The 14,207-nt window shown below is 34.6% G+C and overlaps 1 protein-coding gene across 4 annotated transcripts in view; it reads right to left on the bottom strand.

Moving 5' to 3' along the window:
- Positions 1 to 14,207, bottom strand: part of STAM (signal transducing adaptor molecule) — a 72,047-nt gene that overhangs the window by 43,845 nt on the left and 13,995 nt on the right. For 2 of the 4 annotated variants that reach the window (XM_054522009.2, XM_002820566.5), the window contains exon 2: positions 11,652 to 11,736. The exons of 1 other annotated variant lie outside the window; for it this stretch is intronic. In XM_054522009.2, coding sequence (XP_054377984.1) covers positions 11,652 to 11,736 — 85 coding nt within the window. Of the gene's footprint in view, positions 1 to 11,651; positions 11,738 to 14,207 lie in introns of those variants that run through there. One more of the 4 variants, XM_054522011.2, reaches the window with a different exon arrangement.

Here is a 14,207-nt window from a genome sequence, read left to right as displayed (position 1 = left end):
GAGATTACCTGAAAAGGTATTCCCATTACTATATAGGAGGAAGCCAAGAATATTTAAAGTTATTGTTGGAAAAAGGAGTCAAGATTTGTGACATCCTGTGCTGTTTAAAACTTTTGAAAGTCTCTTATTTCAAATAGCTCTATATCTCCATTGAAAAGCACTTTTTAGTATCATAAAAACCATATGTCAAGCAGTGACAGGAAGATTTTATACTCTTAAGGAAATTATTGTCATTGAAAATACAGTAAATTTAAATTCTAATTCCTGTATATATTACTAAATTAATAAATGATTTTTAGACCAATCTTTCAAAATGAGGATATCACCTCTTCATTATCCCTCTCTCAGGACATAACAAAAATAACAGGGTATGTGCCTAAAAGTATTGCAAATATAAAAGAAAAATGATCAAAACAAAAATTATCAATAGCAATAATAAAAAACATGGTTAACAAATATGTTTGCATGGTTAACCTCTAATAACCTATGAAGTCAGACTAAAAACGTACAAGGACACTAGTGAAAGACTATCTGGCATGTTGCATCCCTGATCCCTGCTAGTTACTACATCAGTAACATCAGTAGTAACCCACCTGTCATGGGACACCTGAAACCATCCCTAATGGAGCAATACCACCCAGGCTGAAAACCATTACTAAACAAAAGAAGCATTGTGATACAGTAGAAAAACGATTTGAAGCTTTGACAGACCTCATCTGTAAAAGAGGAGATGTCTAATACCTCCTTATCAGAATGTTAATACAAAACTCCTAGACTCATGCCAGGGATTTAGAGACTCTCAACAATGTTAGCTCTTGAAAACACAAAAATGTTTCCTTTTTTATCTTTACTTTTACAACTGTAGCTTTCAAAGTTATTTTAGAGTGATTTAAACTTTACATCTTCATCTAAAATGCTACAAAAAAAGCTTTACTGTGGTTTACCATTCAAGGACATATGTGTGTTTATACTGGAGGAACGAGGGGCATGTGCAGGCATAGCTTCTATAGGTCTTAGTATACCAGGACCTAGCAGACACATAGGAGCTAAAAGACATGGGAACTCAAATCTTTGCTGAATGAACTAAATATTTTTAGAAATTAACAGATAATATGAATGCTCCTTGAATACTGAGTAGAGCCTTATTTAGATGCCTTTCATAAGCATGAAGGCATGTCACAGACTGTAAGAGAATTCTAATATAAAAATACAAAAGAAATCACAACAGCAATAACGCAATCTTTATATACTGAACATATTCAAAATGCAAATTTGATTTGTAACATACATTACATAAAACATAACCCACACAACATATAAAAAGGGGCAAAATATAGAGTACAAATATCAAATTATTCCCTTAATGTTAAGCTTATTAAGTAGGCATTTCTTATGAGATAATGGAACATGAATATAGATAAATATATACAGTGACGTTATTTGACTATTATTTAACAAACATGTTCATGTAAGTCCCAAAGGACTTCATTAGAAAAGGAGGTAAACTAAACTTCTACATGCTGAACTAAAATATTGAGGATTAAATTCAGTATGATGATATTTTGAGTTTCCCAGAGCATATAACACTAAGGTATATTTCAGTCAAACAAAACACAATGTAACATAACGTATGGGGAGAGAGGAATCACCAAAAACTTTAATGTAAGATTGGTATGTCTTGATTCGTAATTTTAATCTTCAAATATAACTGCTCATACAATCACTTAAGCACACAGCACACTGAAGGTAGAAAAACACATAAAATGGGAAGTAAAGAAATCTGACTTCTAATTTTGCCTCTGCTCACTCCTTTTAGACAAGTCACATTAAAATCTCAGGGCTTTAGTTTTCTCATCTGCAAAACAAGCGCAATAGTCATTAGAATTCTACAAGTCTCATTCTATAAAATATACGGTGTTTTTAAGACTTAGTAAAATAAAAAAGTAAAATCATTGTCTAGACAAGTAAAGATAGAAAAATCAGCTCGCATCGGATCCCATTCCCTACTGCCTAGTCAACAACTTGACTTCTGTTGTTATCCCGATTCTCTCCTGAATCATCATCTCAATTTCCCCCTCACAGTGCATCATTCTCTTCCAGATACACAGATGCTATAATCTCGTCTACCCTTTAAGAAGGGAAATTCCCAGCTGGGCGCAGTGGCTCACGCCTGTAATCCCAGCACTTTGGGAGGCCGAGACGGGCGAATCACGTAGTCAGGAGATCAAGACCATCCTGGCTAACACGGTGAAACCCCGTGTCTACTAAAAATACGAAAAAAAAAAAAAAAAAAGAAAAAAAAAGAATTAGCCGGGCATGGGGGCAGGCGCCTGTAGTCCCAGCTACTGGGGAGGCTGAGGCAGGAGAATGGTGTGAACCTGGGAGGCGGAGTTTGCAGTGAGCTGAGATTGCGCCACTGCACTACAGCCTGGGCAACAGAGCGAGACTCCATCTCAGGGAAAAAAAAAAAAAAAAAAAGAAAGAAAGAAAAAGAAGGGAAATTCCCAGTGAAAGAAAAACCCCACTGAAATAGCAGCAAAAAGGACAAAATACCTCATAAGAAACATTACAAAAAACGTACAAGACTTTTAAGAGGAAAACTTAAAAACACTACTAAAGGTTATAAACAAAAAGAGATGCTATGTTCTTGGATAGGAAGATTTAATATCATAAAGACATAAATTTGTTAATTTAAAACTAGGCCAATTTAAACAAAAAGTTTTGTTTTTAAACCAGTCAACTCAATTTGAAAGTTTATCTAAGGAGAGTAGGAAGGGGAAAGAATATCTAAAAGAACATTTCAGGAAAAAAAAAAACCTCAAGACCGTGTCGTACCAAATGTCAAAACATATTAATAATTCAAACCATGTGGTAGCAGAATGTGTTTAGACACATACCAACGGGTCAAAAGAGAAAAACAGACTTAAATACATATGCAAATATAATATATAAAAGAAGTATTTCAAATCAGAAGGAAAAAAAGATGGACTATTCAGTAAATGGTGTTGGGATATTTGGTAGCCAAATAGAAAAGAATAAAGTTAGAATCATACTTCCTACTGCCTAACAGGATAAATTCCAAATAGATCAAAGACTTGAATGTAAAAACTAAAACCATACTGAGACTGTGGGGACAGACTGGTGTCTTCTAACAAAGATAAACAGTCTTACCATATGATCCAGCAATCATGTTCTCACATATTTACCCAACTGAACTGAAAACGATGTCAACACAAAAGCCTGCAAATTAATGTTTATAGCAGCTTTATTAAAAATCACAAAAACTGGGAGCCATCAAGATGTCCTTCAGTAGGTTAATAAACAAACTGTAGAACATCCATATAATGGAACAGTATTCAGCAATAAGAGGAAATGAACTACTGAGCCACGAAAAGGCACGTAGGAACCTTAAATGCATATTGGTAAGTGAAAGATGCCAGTCTGAAAAGGCTATATAGTCTATGATCCCAATTACACAACACTTGGAAAAGATAAAGTTGTAAACAGTAAAAAGATCAGCAGCTGTTTAAAGTTCAAAGAGGAAGGAAAGGAATGAACAGATGGAGCACAGGTCATTTTAAGGTGATAAAACTATTCTGCATGGTACTGTAATGACAGATACGTGTCATTACACAGTGGTAGACATATGTCATTATAAACGCTGTCAAAACCCATTGACCTATACAAAACAAAGTGTACCTTAACGTAAACTATGGACTTTAGTTAATAGTAATGTATCAATATTGGTTCATATCTTGTAACAAATATATACACTAATGAAAAATGTGAATAATTGGGGAAATTGTGCCGGGGTTGACCTCTGTACTATCTGTTCAATATGCATTATGCTAAGCAATGTGCATTCGTTTCCCTTGCCTCTTCCAAACCATTCTCCCTCTTTCCTAAAACTGCCCAGCTCCAATCACGTCAGTCCCCTCATGTTGCAGTTTACTTAAAAATCTCAAATGCCCCTTCACCTGTCAATTATTTTAGCTACTGGATCACTGCCTCTCTCTCCAACATCACTCCTGTCCTAATTCTTGGAGCTTTTAATAACAGTGTAAGTGATGCTTTCAACACCTTGGCTTTTCAACTTCTATCACATCTTACTAACTCCGATGGACCTTGGAATCATTAGACCTTGTCATTACCAATAATTGAAAACCCTCTATAGTCTTAATTTAAAGCATCCTACATTCCAACCATCATCTTCTATTTTTCTAACTCACTCTGAAACCCAACTCTGCGCTCATTCAGGGCAACTGACTTCTGCTCCAGCTACTCTGTAACTTTCAAGTTCTTAGAAGGCATCAAGTTTTCTCTACCTTGTAGCATTCAGCATTTACCTACAGGCTATTGCTTCTTTCTGGGATGCAGTGCTTTGAACTTTGTCTCTTTTCAACATTAAAATTATAGCATAAATGTAACCCCCTAGTACCAGTCTACCCTTTTATTTTCCATTATAGCACTCTGGTTACTAGCTTCTTAGCTATTGACCATCACCTGTTTATCTGTTTATTTCACATCTTCCACCATTAGAATATCAGCACCAATGACAGCAAAGGCTATGCCTGCTTTATTCACCACTGTATAGCCAAAGCATGATACTTGGCATTCAGTGTTTGACAAATAAAAGAAAAAATGACTAATGCAAAGAGAATGAAACGAATTAAAGAAATTCTGCCATTTTATGAAACTGTGCGCAACATGGAAATCAAGATCATGTTTTTAAAAAAAATTCTATGGGCTGGATGTGGTGGCTCACGCCTGTAATCCCAGCACTTTGGGAGGCTGAGGAGGGCAGATCACAAGGTCAGAGGTTCGAGGCCAGCCTGGCCAATACACTGAAACCCCATGTCTACTAAAAATACAAAATAGCCGGGCATGGTGGCGTGCACCTGTAATCCCAGCTACTTAGGAGGCTGAGAGGAGAATCGCTTGAACTCGGGAGGCAGAAGTTGCAGTGAGCCAAGATCGCACCATTGCACTCCAGCCTGGGCAGCAAGAGTGAAACTCTGTCTCAAAAAAAAAAAAAACATTTAATTCTGCTGGAACACTTCACCTCACCTATTTTAAGTTATATAAAAGAAACCTAAATATCAATTAGATTTCTCACTTGAAAAGTTGAGAGAATCTACAGTACCTAGAACTACTGTGATAATCAAACAAAACGTTCATAGGGCACTGTAACAAGGTCTGGCAAACAGTAAGTAGTCAATAAGTGATGATTATTCTTAAAAAAGCATTTAAAAGACTTTGAAGATAAAGTCCTGTAAAATGAGGATATGATTATAGGAAGAAAAAAAGATTTGAAAGTGGTCTGTTTCTCTACTGATGCTGCCCTTTCAACTCTAGGATATCCAGCTCAGAGATTATTTTTCCCTTACAAAAATCAGTAAATATTCTTTCAACTTCCTACTGAAGGCTGGAAATAGTCATAGTCCAGTCCAGGACAAAGCAATACAAAGCCAAAGGCCGGGCAGGGTGGCTCATGCCTGTAATCCCAGCACTTTGGGAGGCCAAGGCGGGCAGATCACAAGGTCAGGAGATCGAGACCATCCTGGCTACCACGGTGAAACCCTGTCTCTACTAAAAATACAAAAAAAAATTTGCTGGGCATGATGGCGGGTGCCTGTAGTCCCAGCTACTCGGGACGCTGAGGCGGGAGAATGGCGTGAACCCAGCAGGCGGAGCTTGCAGTGAGCCGAGATCGCGCCACTGCACTCCAGCCTGGGCAACAGAGCAAGACTCCGTCTCAAAAAATAAAAATAAAAATAAAAAAAATACAAAGCCAAGGAAAAACATTTTTAACAAAACTCCTTCCCAAAGGCTTACATTTGTGTTTTTCACAAAACACCAGTAATGACTATCATATGATCTTTCTCATTCTGTTACAATAAATTTAGTACCAAAATATATCCATTAGTCAGGTAAAGAAAAAGTTACATGATGTTTTCCACCTTCAGTCAACTATACCTTTGGCTAAAGTTAAGCAAAGACAGTTAACATATAAAATAATAGCAAAAATTAATCTAGAGGTCAATTACAGAACTTTAACTTGTTATTGCAGATAATCAGTATCTATCCTCATGTCTATGTTTACATATGATAATATAAACAAATCAATCAACACTAACACAGAAAAATTATTTATGTGAAGACATGTTAAAGAAAACTGCTATTATCATTGTGAAAGTTCTCTTGATTTCTAAACAAATGAAGGCTGTTCAGCCCATCATATGACCTAATTGGCTGGGCATTCTTCACTAGTTACTCATACACTGGAAATTGCACACTAAAAATCATGTGAATATCTTGAGACGTTAGAAAAAAATTTCAGAATGTTTGCTAAAGTTTTAGGTTTGGCATAATCAAATATTTCAGGATTAAAAAAAAAACTACAACCTAAATGAAGTAAACAGGGATTACATCTAGTAGGTTTTCTGAAATTGAGATTATTACTAAAAATTACTAATTTTTATTCAGTAATTATGTATACGTATTAGATATTCTACATGCCACTAACCAAAATTAATGTTAAACTAGAAAATAATTTTTAAATTTGTCCAATACTAATAGACCTAAATACATTTCTAAGACTGACAGGATATAATAAGTATTCAATAAGTGACGATAAGTAATTAAGTAATAAATGCAGAAGAATATATACAATATGCTTATTACATGTAAATGGGGGAAAATGTATTCACGTTTGTGTAAAAGAATAATGGAAAGATACAAAATATACAGAAGTGGTAACCTACAGAAGATGAGAGCAGTGAAACAGGGATAGGAATTAGACTTGTCAATGTCCATCTTTTTAAATTGTTTTAACATTTAAGCCACGTGAATACATACTTATTTTTAAAAGAAGTAAATACTTTATATAAGCATGTGTATCTCTTTAAATCAACAAACATAAATATATATGCATATGCATATGTATATGTGAGTTTAAAGAACAGAAAATTGGTTTGTCTGGTTTCTTTCTTTTTAAGAGAAGGAATTAAGAAAATTTTTTCACAGCACCACTGAGAGCCATGTTTCCGGGTCACAGTTCTGACTAAATGAAACTTCACAATAATAGCTCTTTTCTCCCCCTTTAAAACCTAAGAATATTTTTCAAACTACCATAATTTTAAGACAGACAACTTTAAAAAAAAAGAAGCCAAAAGAGAAAAAAGGTTAAAATAATATGAACCATTTCATTTTATTTATCCTCTAAATAATTCTACTATATATTACTAGTTACAGATCATTTTGGTTTAAAAAATACAATATTACTGAAAGTGAAATGCTCCTCCTAAAGTCCTTCCACCATCTCTGAATCTGTCCTCTTAAAAAGATCTCTGCACTTTACAAAATTTCAGGCTAACACCAAATAGCAATAATATTTTTTTTTCTAAATCTAGATTGTTGTCTGAAACACAAATCACTTCTGAACTGCATTCCAATCTACAACATCCCTCTACTTCAAAAGACTCTATCTGAATTTGTCTCTGGAAAACTCATGTCCTCTTTCCCCTCTCATCCCACTTACATGTTATAGTCTTCTCTAAAGCACATCAGATATTTAGAATACCTCAATGGCAGCCTACAGTACTGTTCAACATTCTTATGCTACCATCAGCAACCCATATCCAGTCACAGGTTCCTACAAAACATAAACCAGATTTCTATAAGTTGTCCTTATATACTAATTATAAAATGATTTAAAATATTAAAGACAAATTATAAATGTTTAAGAGGAGTTGGAGGAAAGGGGAATGAGTTATTGTTTAATGGGCACAGGGTTTCAGTTTGGGATGATGGATAAGTTCTGGAGACAGACAGTGGGCATTTGAGTGTACTTAATGCTACTAAAGTGAACACTTTAAAATAGTTAATTTTATTTTATATATATTTTACCACAAAAATAAAAACAAATGACATACTAGGAATGTCACCATAAGTATCCCACAGTTTAGTGCTTACCTGAAAGAAACCTAACAATTTTCTATTACTAAGTTGATCTGTGAATATATAACCCAATTCTGTAAATGCTTATGCATTAGGCATGTAGGCACAGGGCCTATGACTCACTATAATTTTAGAAGTACATGTAAATGTTTTAATTTCTTTTAAAATAAGAAAAAAGAGAACTTTTGCTTCAAAGAAAATGTTTTAATATATAATACTAATATATTTTTCCTTAAAACAATGTAGTCATAAAATATTTTTAATTTTTTTAATAGAAAGAGGGGCCCAAGAAGGCAAAAGTGCCTAGGGCCTATGAATGTCCTAATATGACCCTTATGTTTACTATTTCCTAATATGAGATTATGAAGGGAGAACAAGAAAGAAAAAACACAATGGGAGATGTATGTTAAACAGTATTATTGAAAGAAACTACATACATGAGCAATTATTGAAGGCCTGACATTTTTTTAAAACCTCAATAATATTAGAATGGTATCTCAATTATTGTTTAATCCTTTTCAAACAACTCTTCATTAACAAGAGGTAAAACAAGATATCCCATTTATGCACACAATAAATACTTGAAGATTAACTTGATGGGGATTTAAAAGAACCAGAGCAATAACTATTAAAGGAGTCAAAACTAAGTGAGTAAGTGGGAAGAAAAAAGAAGAAAAAGGAGGGAAGGAAGAAGAAAAGGAAAAAACACTGACTAAAAGAACAAACAGATCCACCTTCATTATCGAATTCGCTGAAGTTGAAAATATTTCCTAAGTAAATTCATAGACTTAGTATAATGTCAATTAAAATCCCCAACTGACAATTCAAATATTAAGGAATATACTGAGAGAAAGTATGTAGTTTAAAAATAAATTTGAAAAACTAAAAAAAATGAGCATGTATCTAAACCTATCGATACTGGATAAAAACAAAAAGACAAATAAAAAATATTTTTAAAGCTATAAATTAGTAAATTTCAAATAAGAAAGGAAATAAAATAGGGAAAAGAATAATAAACATTTCTGGCAGAATAACGTTAACATGAAGAAAAACAAATTGATCTCTACAGCTTTGTGCTACAACATACAGAATTTCAGATGCATTACAAATTGATTTTTTAACTGGAAAAACATGGAATATTTGTAGTTGTAAAAGGGGGTTTGCCTTTTGACAAACAACTTCAAGCAATTGACCCAATTACTACAGAAAGCGTCTACAAAATGAAAAACACCAAAGTAAAGATAAAAAGGAAACCAACAAAGTGAACAGATAGAGGAGGGGCTTTGCAGCTGTAATGCTAGATAAAACTTTTATCTCCAAAATATGCACGAAGTGGTCTAGCTTGGTGCCCAGTCTTCAACAGAAACTGTCACAAAATATGACTTCAATCAAAAGTGGGCAGCGTTGCACTCATTCAGCCATGTGCCAGGTACTGTTATAAACACTTGATAAAACTAATCTCAAAGTCATAACAACTCCCCTATGAAGATGATACTATTATTATTCTTAGGTGGTAAACTGGAAAACTAAGGCCCAGAAAGATAAGTTACTTACCCAGTACGACATAGCTAAATGGCTAGAGCCAAGATTTGAACCCAGGCAATCTCCCTCTAGAGTACATGATCTCCACCACTAAGCTATTTGCTTCTTTCCCATGCGCAACAAAAGTTCATGGACCACTCATTCTACAAATCTACTTGATTTATATCTAAGAAACTTCAGTTCATTAGATATAAGTTACTAAAATGCAGGAAAAAACACAAATAAGAATAGTTTTGATAGAGTGCTTTGAGGATTCAGAGGATCACACCATTGTCAGTAAAGGGGATAAGGAAAGGCTTTGTGGAAGAAGTGGTATCTACATTGGGTCTGAAAGGATATGAGATACAGAGATGGGAAATTAAAGAGGAAAACATTCCATCCTCAAGAAACAAAAGGACCAAAAGCATCAAACTAAGGTAGAAAAAACGCACTGGAACTCAAATAGTTGAGCTGAAATGAATGTTATACAAGAGGGAAAAAAATGAAAATGAATGATTCAGAAGACTAAGGAGTTTAAACTGAACTCAGTATGGAAGGTAGGGGAGTAACATGAACACAGCTGTTATACGGCAACTGGATATAAGAATTAGAAAAGAGATGGAAACAGAAAAAAAATGCCAGTGGGTTAATTTGCTAGCCTAGGCAAGGTAAGGAACGTCCATAGTAAAGTAGGGCAAATAAAAATGGAGAAAAGGGAACGCAATATGTAACACACAGTAGTTAAAAATTTTCAATTAAATTAATGAACCAGGTCAGAATATACTAAAATGTAAATACAACAAAGGGGATGGATAGGACCACATTTGGGAGATTCTTTGGGAACGTCATAGTGGGAGGACATTAGGGGCCAAAAAAAGCTAGAGTGGAAGGTAGACAGCCCCTGAAGAAGACTGCCTCTGCACCATTTGGCCATGCTCAAAAACTTGATTAAGGAGACTTTAAAACATCAACATTTTGAGAGAGATTATGAAGGCAGACGGACAGAATTGAGTAATAAATGTGGAGGTGACTCAAGTTTTAGTGCAATGAAAGAATCACCTCGTCATTAATTGAAATGGAAAAACTGAAGGAAAGTAGGTTTAAAGCAAAAAGAGACAGGAGTTCTGGTTTCTAGATGGTGAGATGAAGGCTTATATAGAACGATATCCAGAAATAATGCAGTGTCCATAAGACTACTGCTTGAGTAAGAAGAGCTGAAAATACAGATGCCATCTACATAAAGACAGCTGGAAGTTGTGAGACCAAAAGAAAAAATCTTAGAAATAAAAAATGAATCAGGGAAAGTTTCAGGAACATCTATATATAGGGATGAAGGAAGAAGAGGCAAAGAAGACACCGGCAAAGGCTTAATATTACCACTGCAAGTATCAAGTATAATGCAGCAGCGCTTCCTAATCTTTTTCACATGAAAGTGCACAAATAAGACAATACCATTTGTGTGGCATAAAGCAGTAAATGAAACTGCTAAAGGCTAATGCTGTTAGCCCAGGAGCTGAAGAAATCACCCATATCCACACCAATTAATCCAATTATTGTACTGTTTGGAAAGCTCTGTAATATGTGCCAAAAACTTTAAGATTCTATTCCCCTAATCTTTCAATAGAAAGAAAAAATTTATTTTCAATTCCACCTAACTGATTCATTAGGTGCAATGTTGCAAATCTGACAAAGGAGAAAAGAACTCACAAATAACCATGAAACTTGGTAACTGAGAAATCACTAATAACTCTAAAATCAGTGGGAAAAATGAGATTCCAGAAGAAAATATGAAGGAGGGTGATTAAAGTATCAACTTTTTACCAGCCATGTTACCCTAACTGGTTAAAAGGTATATAACTTAAATGGGATGATTCTTCAAATCTTTTTAATAAAAATATTCTCTTTTTAAACTAAATTTAATGGTAATATACTTTACCTCCTGATCCTTCTTTTTTAAGAGACGGGGGTCTCACTATGTTGCCCTGACTCGTGTACATTGGCTGTTCATGGGTGTAATCATCACACACTGCAGCCTCTAACTCCTGGGCTCAAGCGATCCTCCCACCTCATCCTACTGAGGGGCTGGGCCTACAGGTGCAAGCCACTGCACCTGGCCTTTCGTATTTTTTAAAAAGGAAAAATAAAAATCCTTTGAAACACTAAATACTTACCCAGTGCGAGACTGACCAACTTTATCACAGATATCCAAAATGAGGCCCCAGTCCTCAGCAGTATTCATCTCGCTGGTTGCTTTCTCTGTAGATTGTAAAGGGGATTGCAGAAACATTATTTTTTAAATCTTTAAAAGATATATAATCACATTTAAATCACAAAACTATAGTATAATCAAGTCTTAACAACAAATCAGAATAGTTGCCAGCATTCTAGTTATTTTCATGGCCGTCTTGAAAAGATGTACCCTCATTATCTCTTGCAATTATTTTCCCTATTCACAATGCAGTTGCTTCTTTACTTAGTATAAAACAAAAGGCATTGATTTTTCTTTATTAAAAAAATTATATATAGGTCTACCACCATCTGCAAATAGAAAGACTAAAATAAGAAATACTATTTTCATTAGCAAAAGATTATTTACTTGCTAGTAAATCTTTATAAAAATGTTTCAGGTAATTAAGTTAATTATTTAGCTAGTTTTGTGGATTTTTTTTTGATAATATGGAGAGGGGACTGAAGGAAAGAAAACCAAGTTTTGACTGAATGTATTTCCTTAAATAAAATATTTACGTGTTCAGAGAAAATAACTGCCTGTTCTTTATCCTAAGAAATTATTCTTCAAAAGTGAAGAGGAAATAAACACTTTCTCAACAAAAGTTGAGGGAATCTACTGCAAGTACACCTGCCTTGAAAGCAATGTTAGCAGAACTTCTTCACAAAGAAGAAAAATTATGTTAAGTTAGAAACTTGTATCTACATAAAGAAAAAAACAGCATTAGAGGCTGGGCAGGGTGGCTCATGCCTGTAATCCCAGCATTGTGGGAGGCCGAGGTGGGAGGATCACTTGAGGATGGGAATTGGAGACCAGTCTGGGCAGCAGAGCAAGGCCTCATGGTTAAAAAAATAATTAGCTGGGCCTGGTGGCATGCACCTGTATTCCCAGCTACCAAGAATGCTGAAGTGGGAGGATCACTTGAGCCCGGGAGGTTGAGCCTGAAGTTAGCTATAATCGTACCACTGCACTCCAGTTAGGCAACAGAGCAAGATCCTATCTCTTTAAAAAAAAAAAAAAAAAAAAAAAGAGGAAGAGAATAGAGATGGAATACCCGAAGGTAAAAATAATTTTTATTTTTAATTTTCTTCTTACTCTAACAGAAAATAGTTTATTCTCAATAATAACAGCAACAATGTATTCATTACCTATGATTTTATATATATTCTGATATTCTTATGTATGCTTCCATGTAAGTAGAATGAATGACAGCAATGATGCAAGGGATGGGAAGGAGGAATTAATAATATTTTTGTTTATTATAAGGTACTTGCATTACACATGAAGTGGTACAGTGTTATCCGAAAGCAGACTTGGATTAGTTGTGAATGTATATTGAAAACTCTTAGGCAATTACTAAAAAAAAAAGTTTTTAAAAAAGTATAACTGCTATGCCAAGAAAGGAGATAAAATAGAATCATGCAAACTGCTTAATTAAAATCACAAAAGCCAAAAAAAGAGTGAAATAGAAAATGGGAAGAAAGAACAAGGGCAATGAATAGAAAACAGTAACAAATATGGTAGCTATTAACACAAGTATATTAACAGTCACTTTACATGTCAATGGTCTGCATACTACACCAATTAAAAGGCAGAAATTGTCAAAGTGAATCAAAAAACAACACACAACTATATGTTGTCTATAAGAAACTCACTTTAGACATAAAAACACATAGAGATTAAAAGTTAAAGGATGAGGCCAGGCACACTGGCTTTTGCCTGTAATCCCAACACTTTGGGAGGCTGACGTGGGCAGATCACTTGAGCCCAGGAGTTCAAGACCAGCCTGGGCAACATGACGAAACTGCTTCTCTACAAAAAAATACAAAAATTAGCTGAACATACTCAGGAGGCTGAGATAGGAGGATCACTCAAACTCGGGAGGTGGAGGTTGCAGTGAGCCAAGATTGCACCACTGTACTCCAGCCTGGGCGACAGAGTGAGACCAAAAAAAAAAAAAGAAATGGACGGGTCAGGTAGGCAGAAAATCAGAAAGGACATAGTTGAACTCAACAACACCATCAACCAACTGTATATAATTGACAACTGACATCTATAGACTACTTCATCCAAAAACAACAGTGTAATACACATTCTTCCCAAGCTCTCATGCAGCATTCACCAAGACAGACCACCTTCTGGGCCATAAAACAAACTAAGTCAAATCTAAAAAAATAGAAATCACATAGTGATTACAATGGAATAAACTAGAAATCAATAGCAGAAAGATAGCTGGAAAATCCCAAAGTATATGGAGATTAACACACTTTTAAACAAGAGTAAAAAAAAAAACTTAAAAGAAATTTTAAAATATTTTGAACTAAGTGAAAATACAACTTAGCAAAATTTGTGGGATGCAACAAAAGCAGTGGTTAGAGGGAAATTTATAGCATTGAATACATATTTTTAAAAAGAATCAAGATCTAAAATCAATAAGCTTCTACCTTAGGAAACTAGAAGAGCAAATTAAATCCAAACTAAGCAAGCAGAAGAAAACAAA

The sequence above is a fragment of the Pongo abelii genome, chromosome 8, assembly GCF_028885655.2.
Source record: "Pongo abelii isolate AG06213 chromosome 8, NHGRI_mPonAbe1-v2.0_pri, whole genome shotgun sequence".
Taxonomy (NCBI): Eukaryota; Metazoa; Chordata; class Mammalia; order Primates; family Hominidae; genus Pongo; species Pongo abelii.
This window is presented reverse-complemented; position numbering and strand designations above follow the sequence as displayed.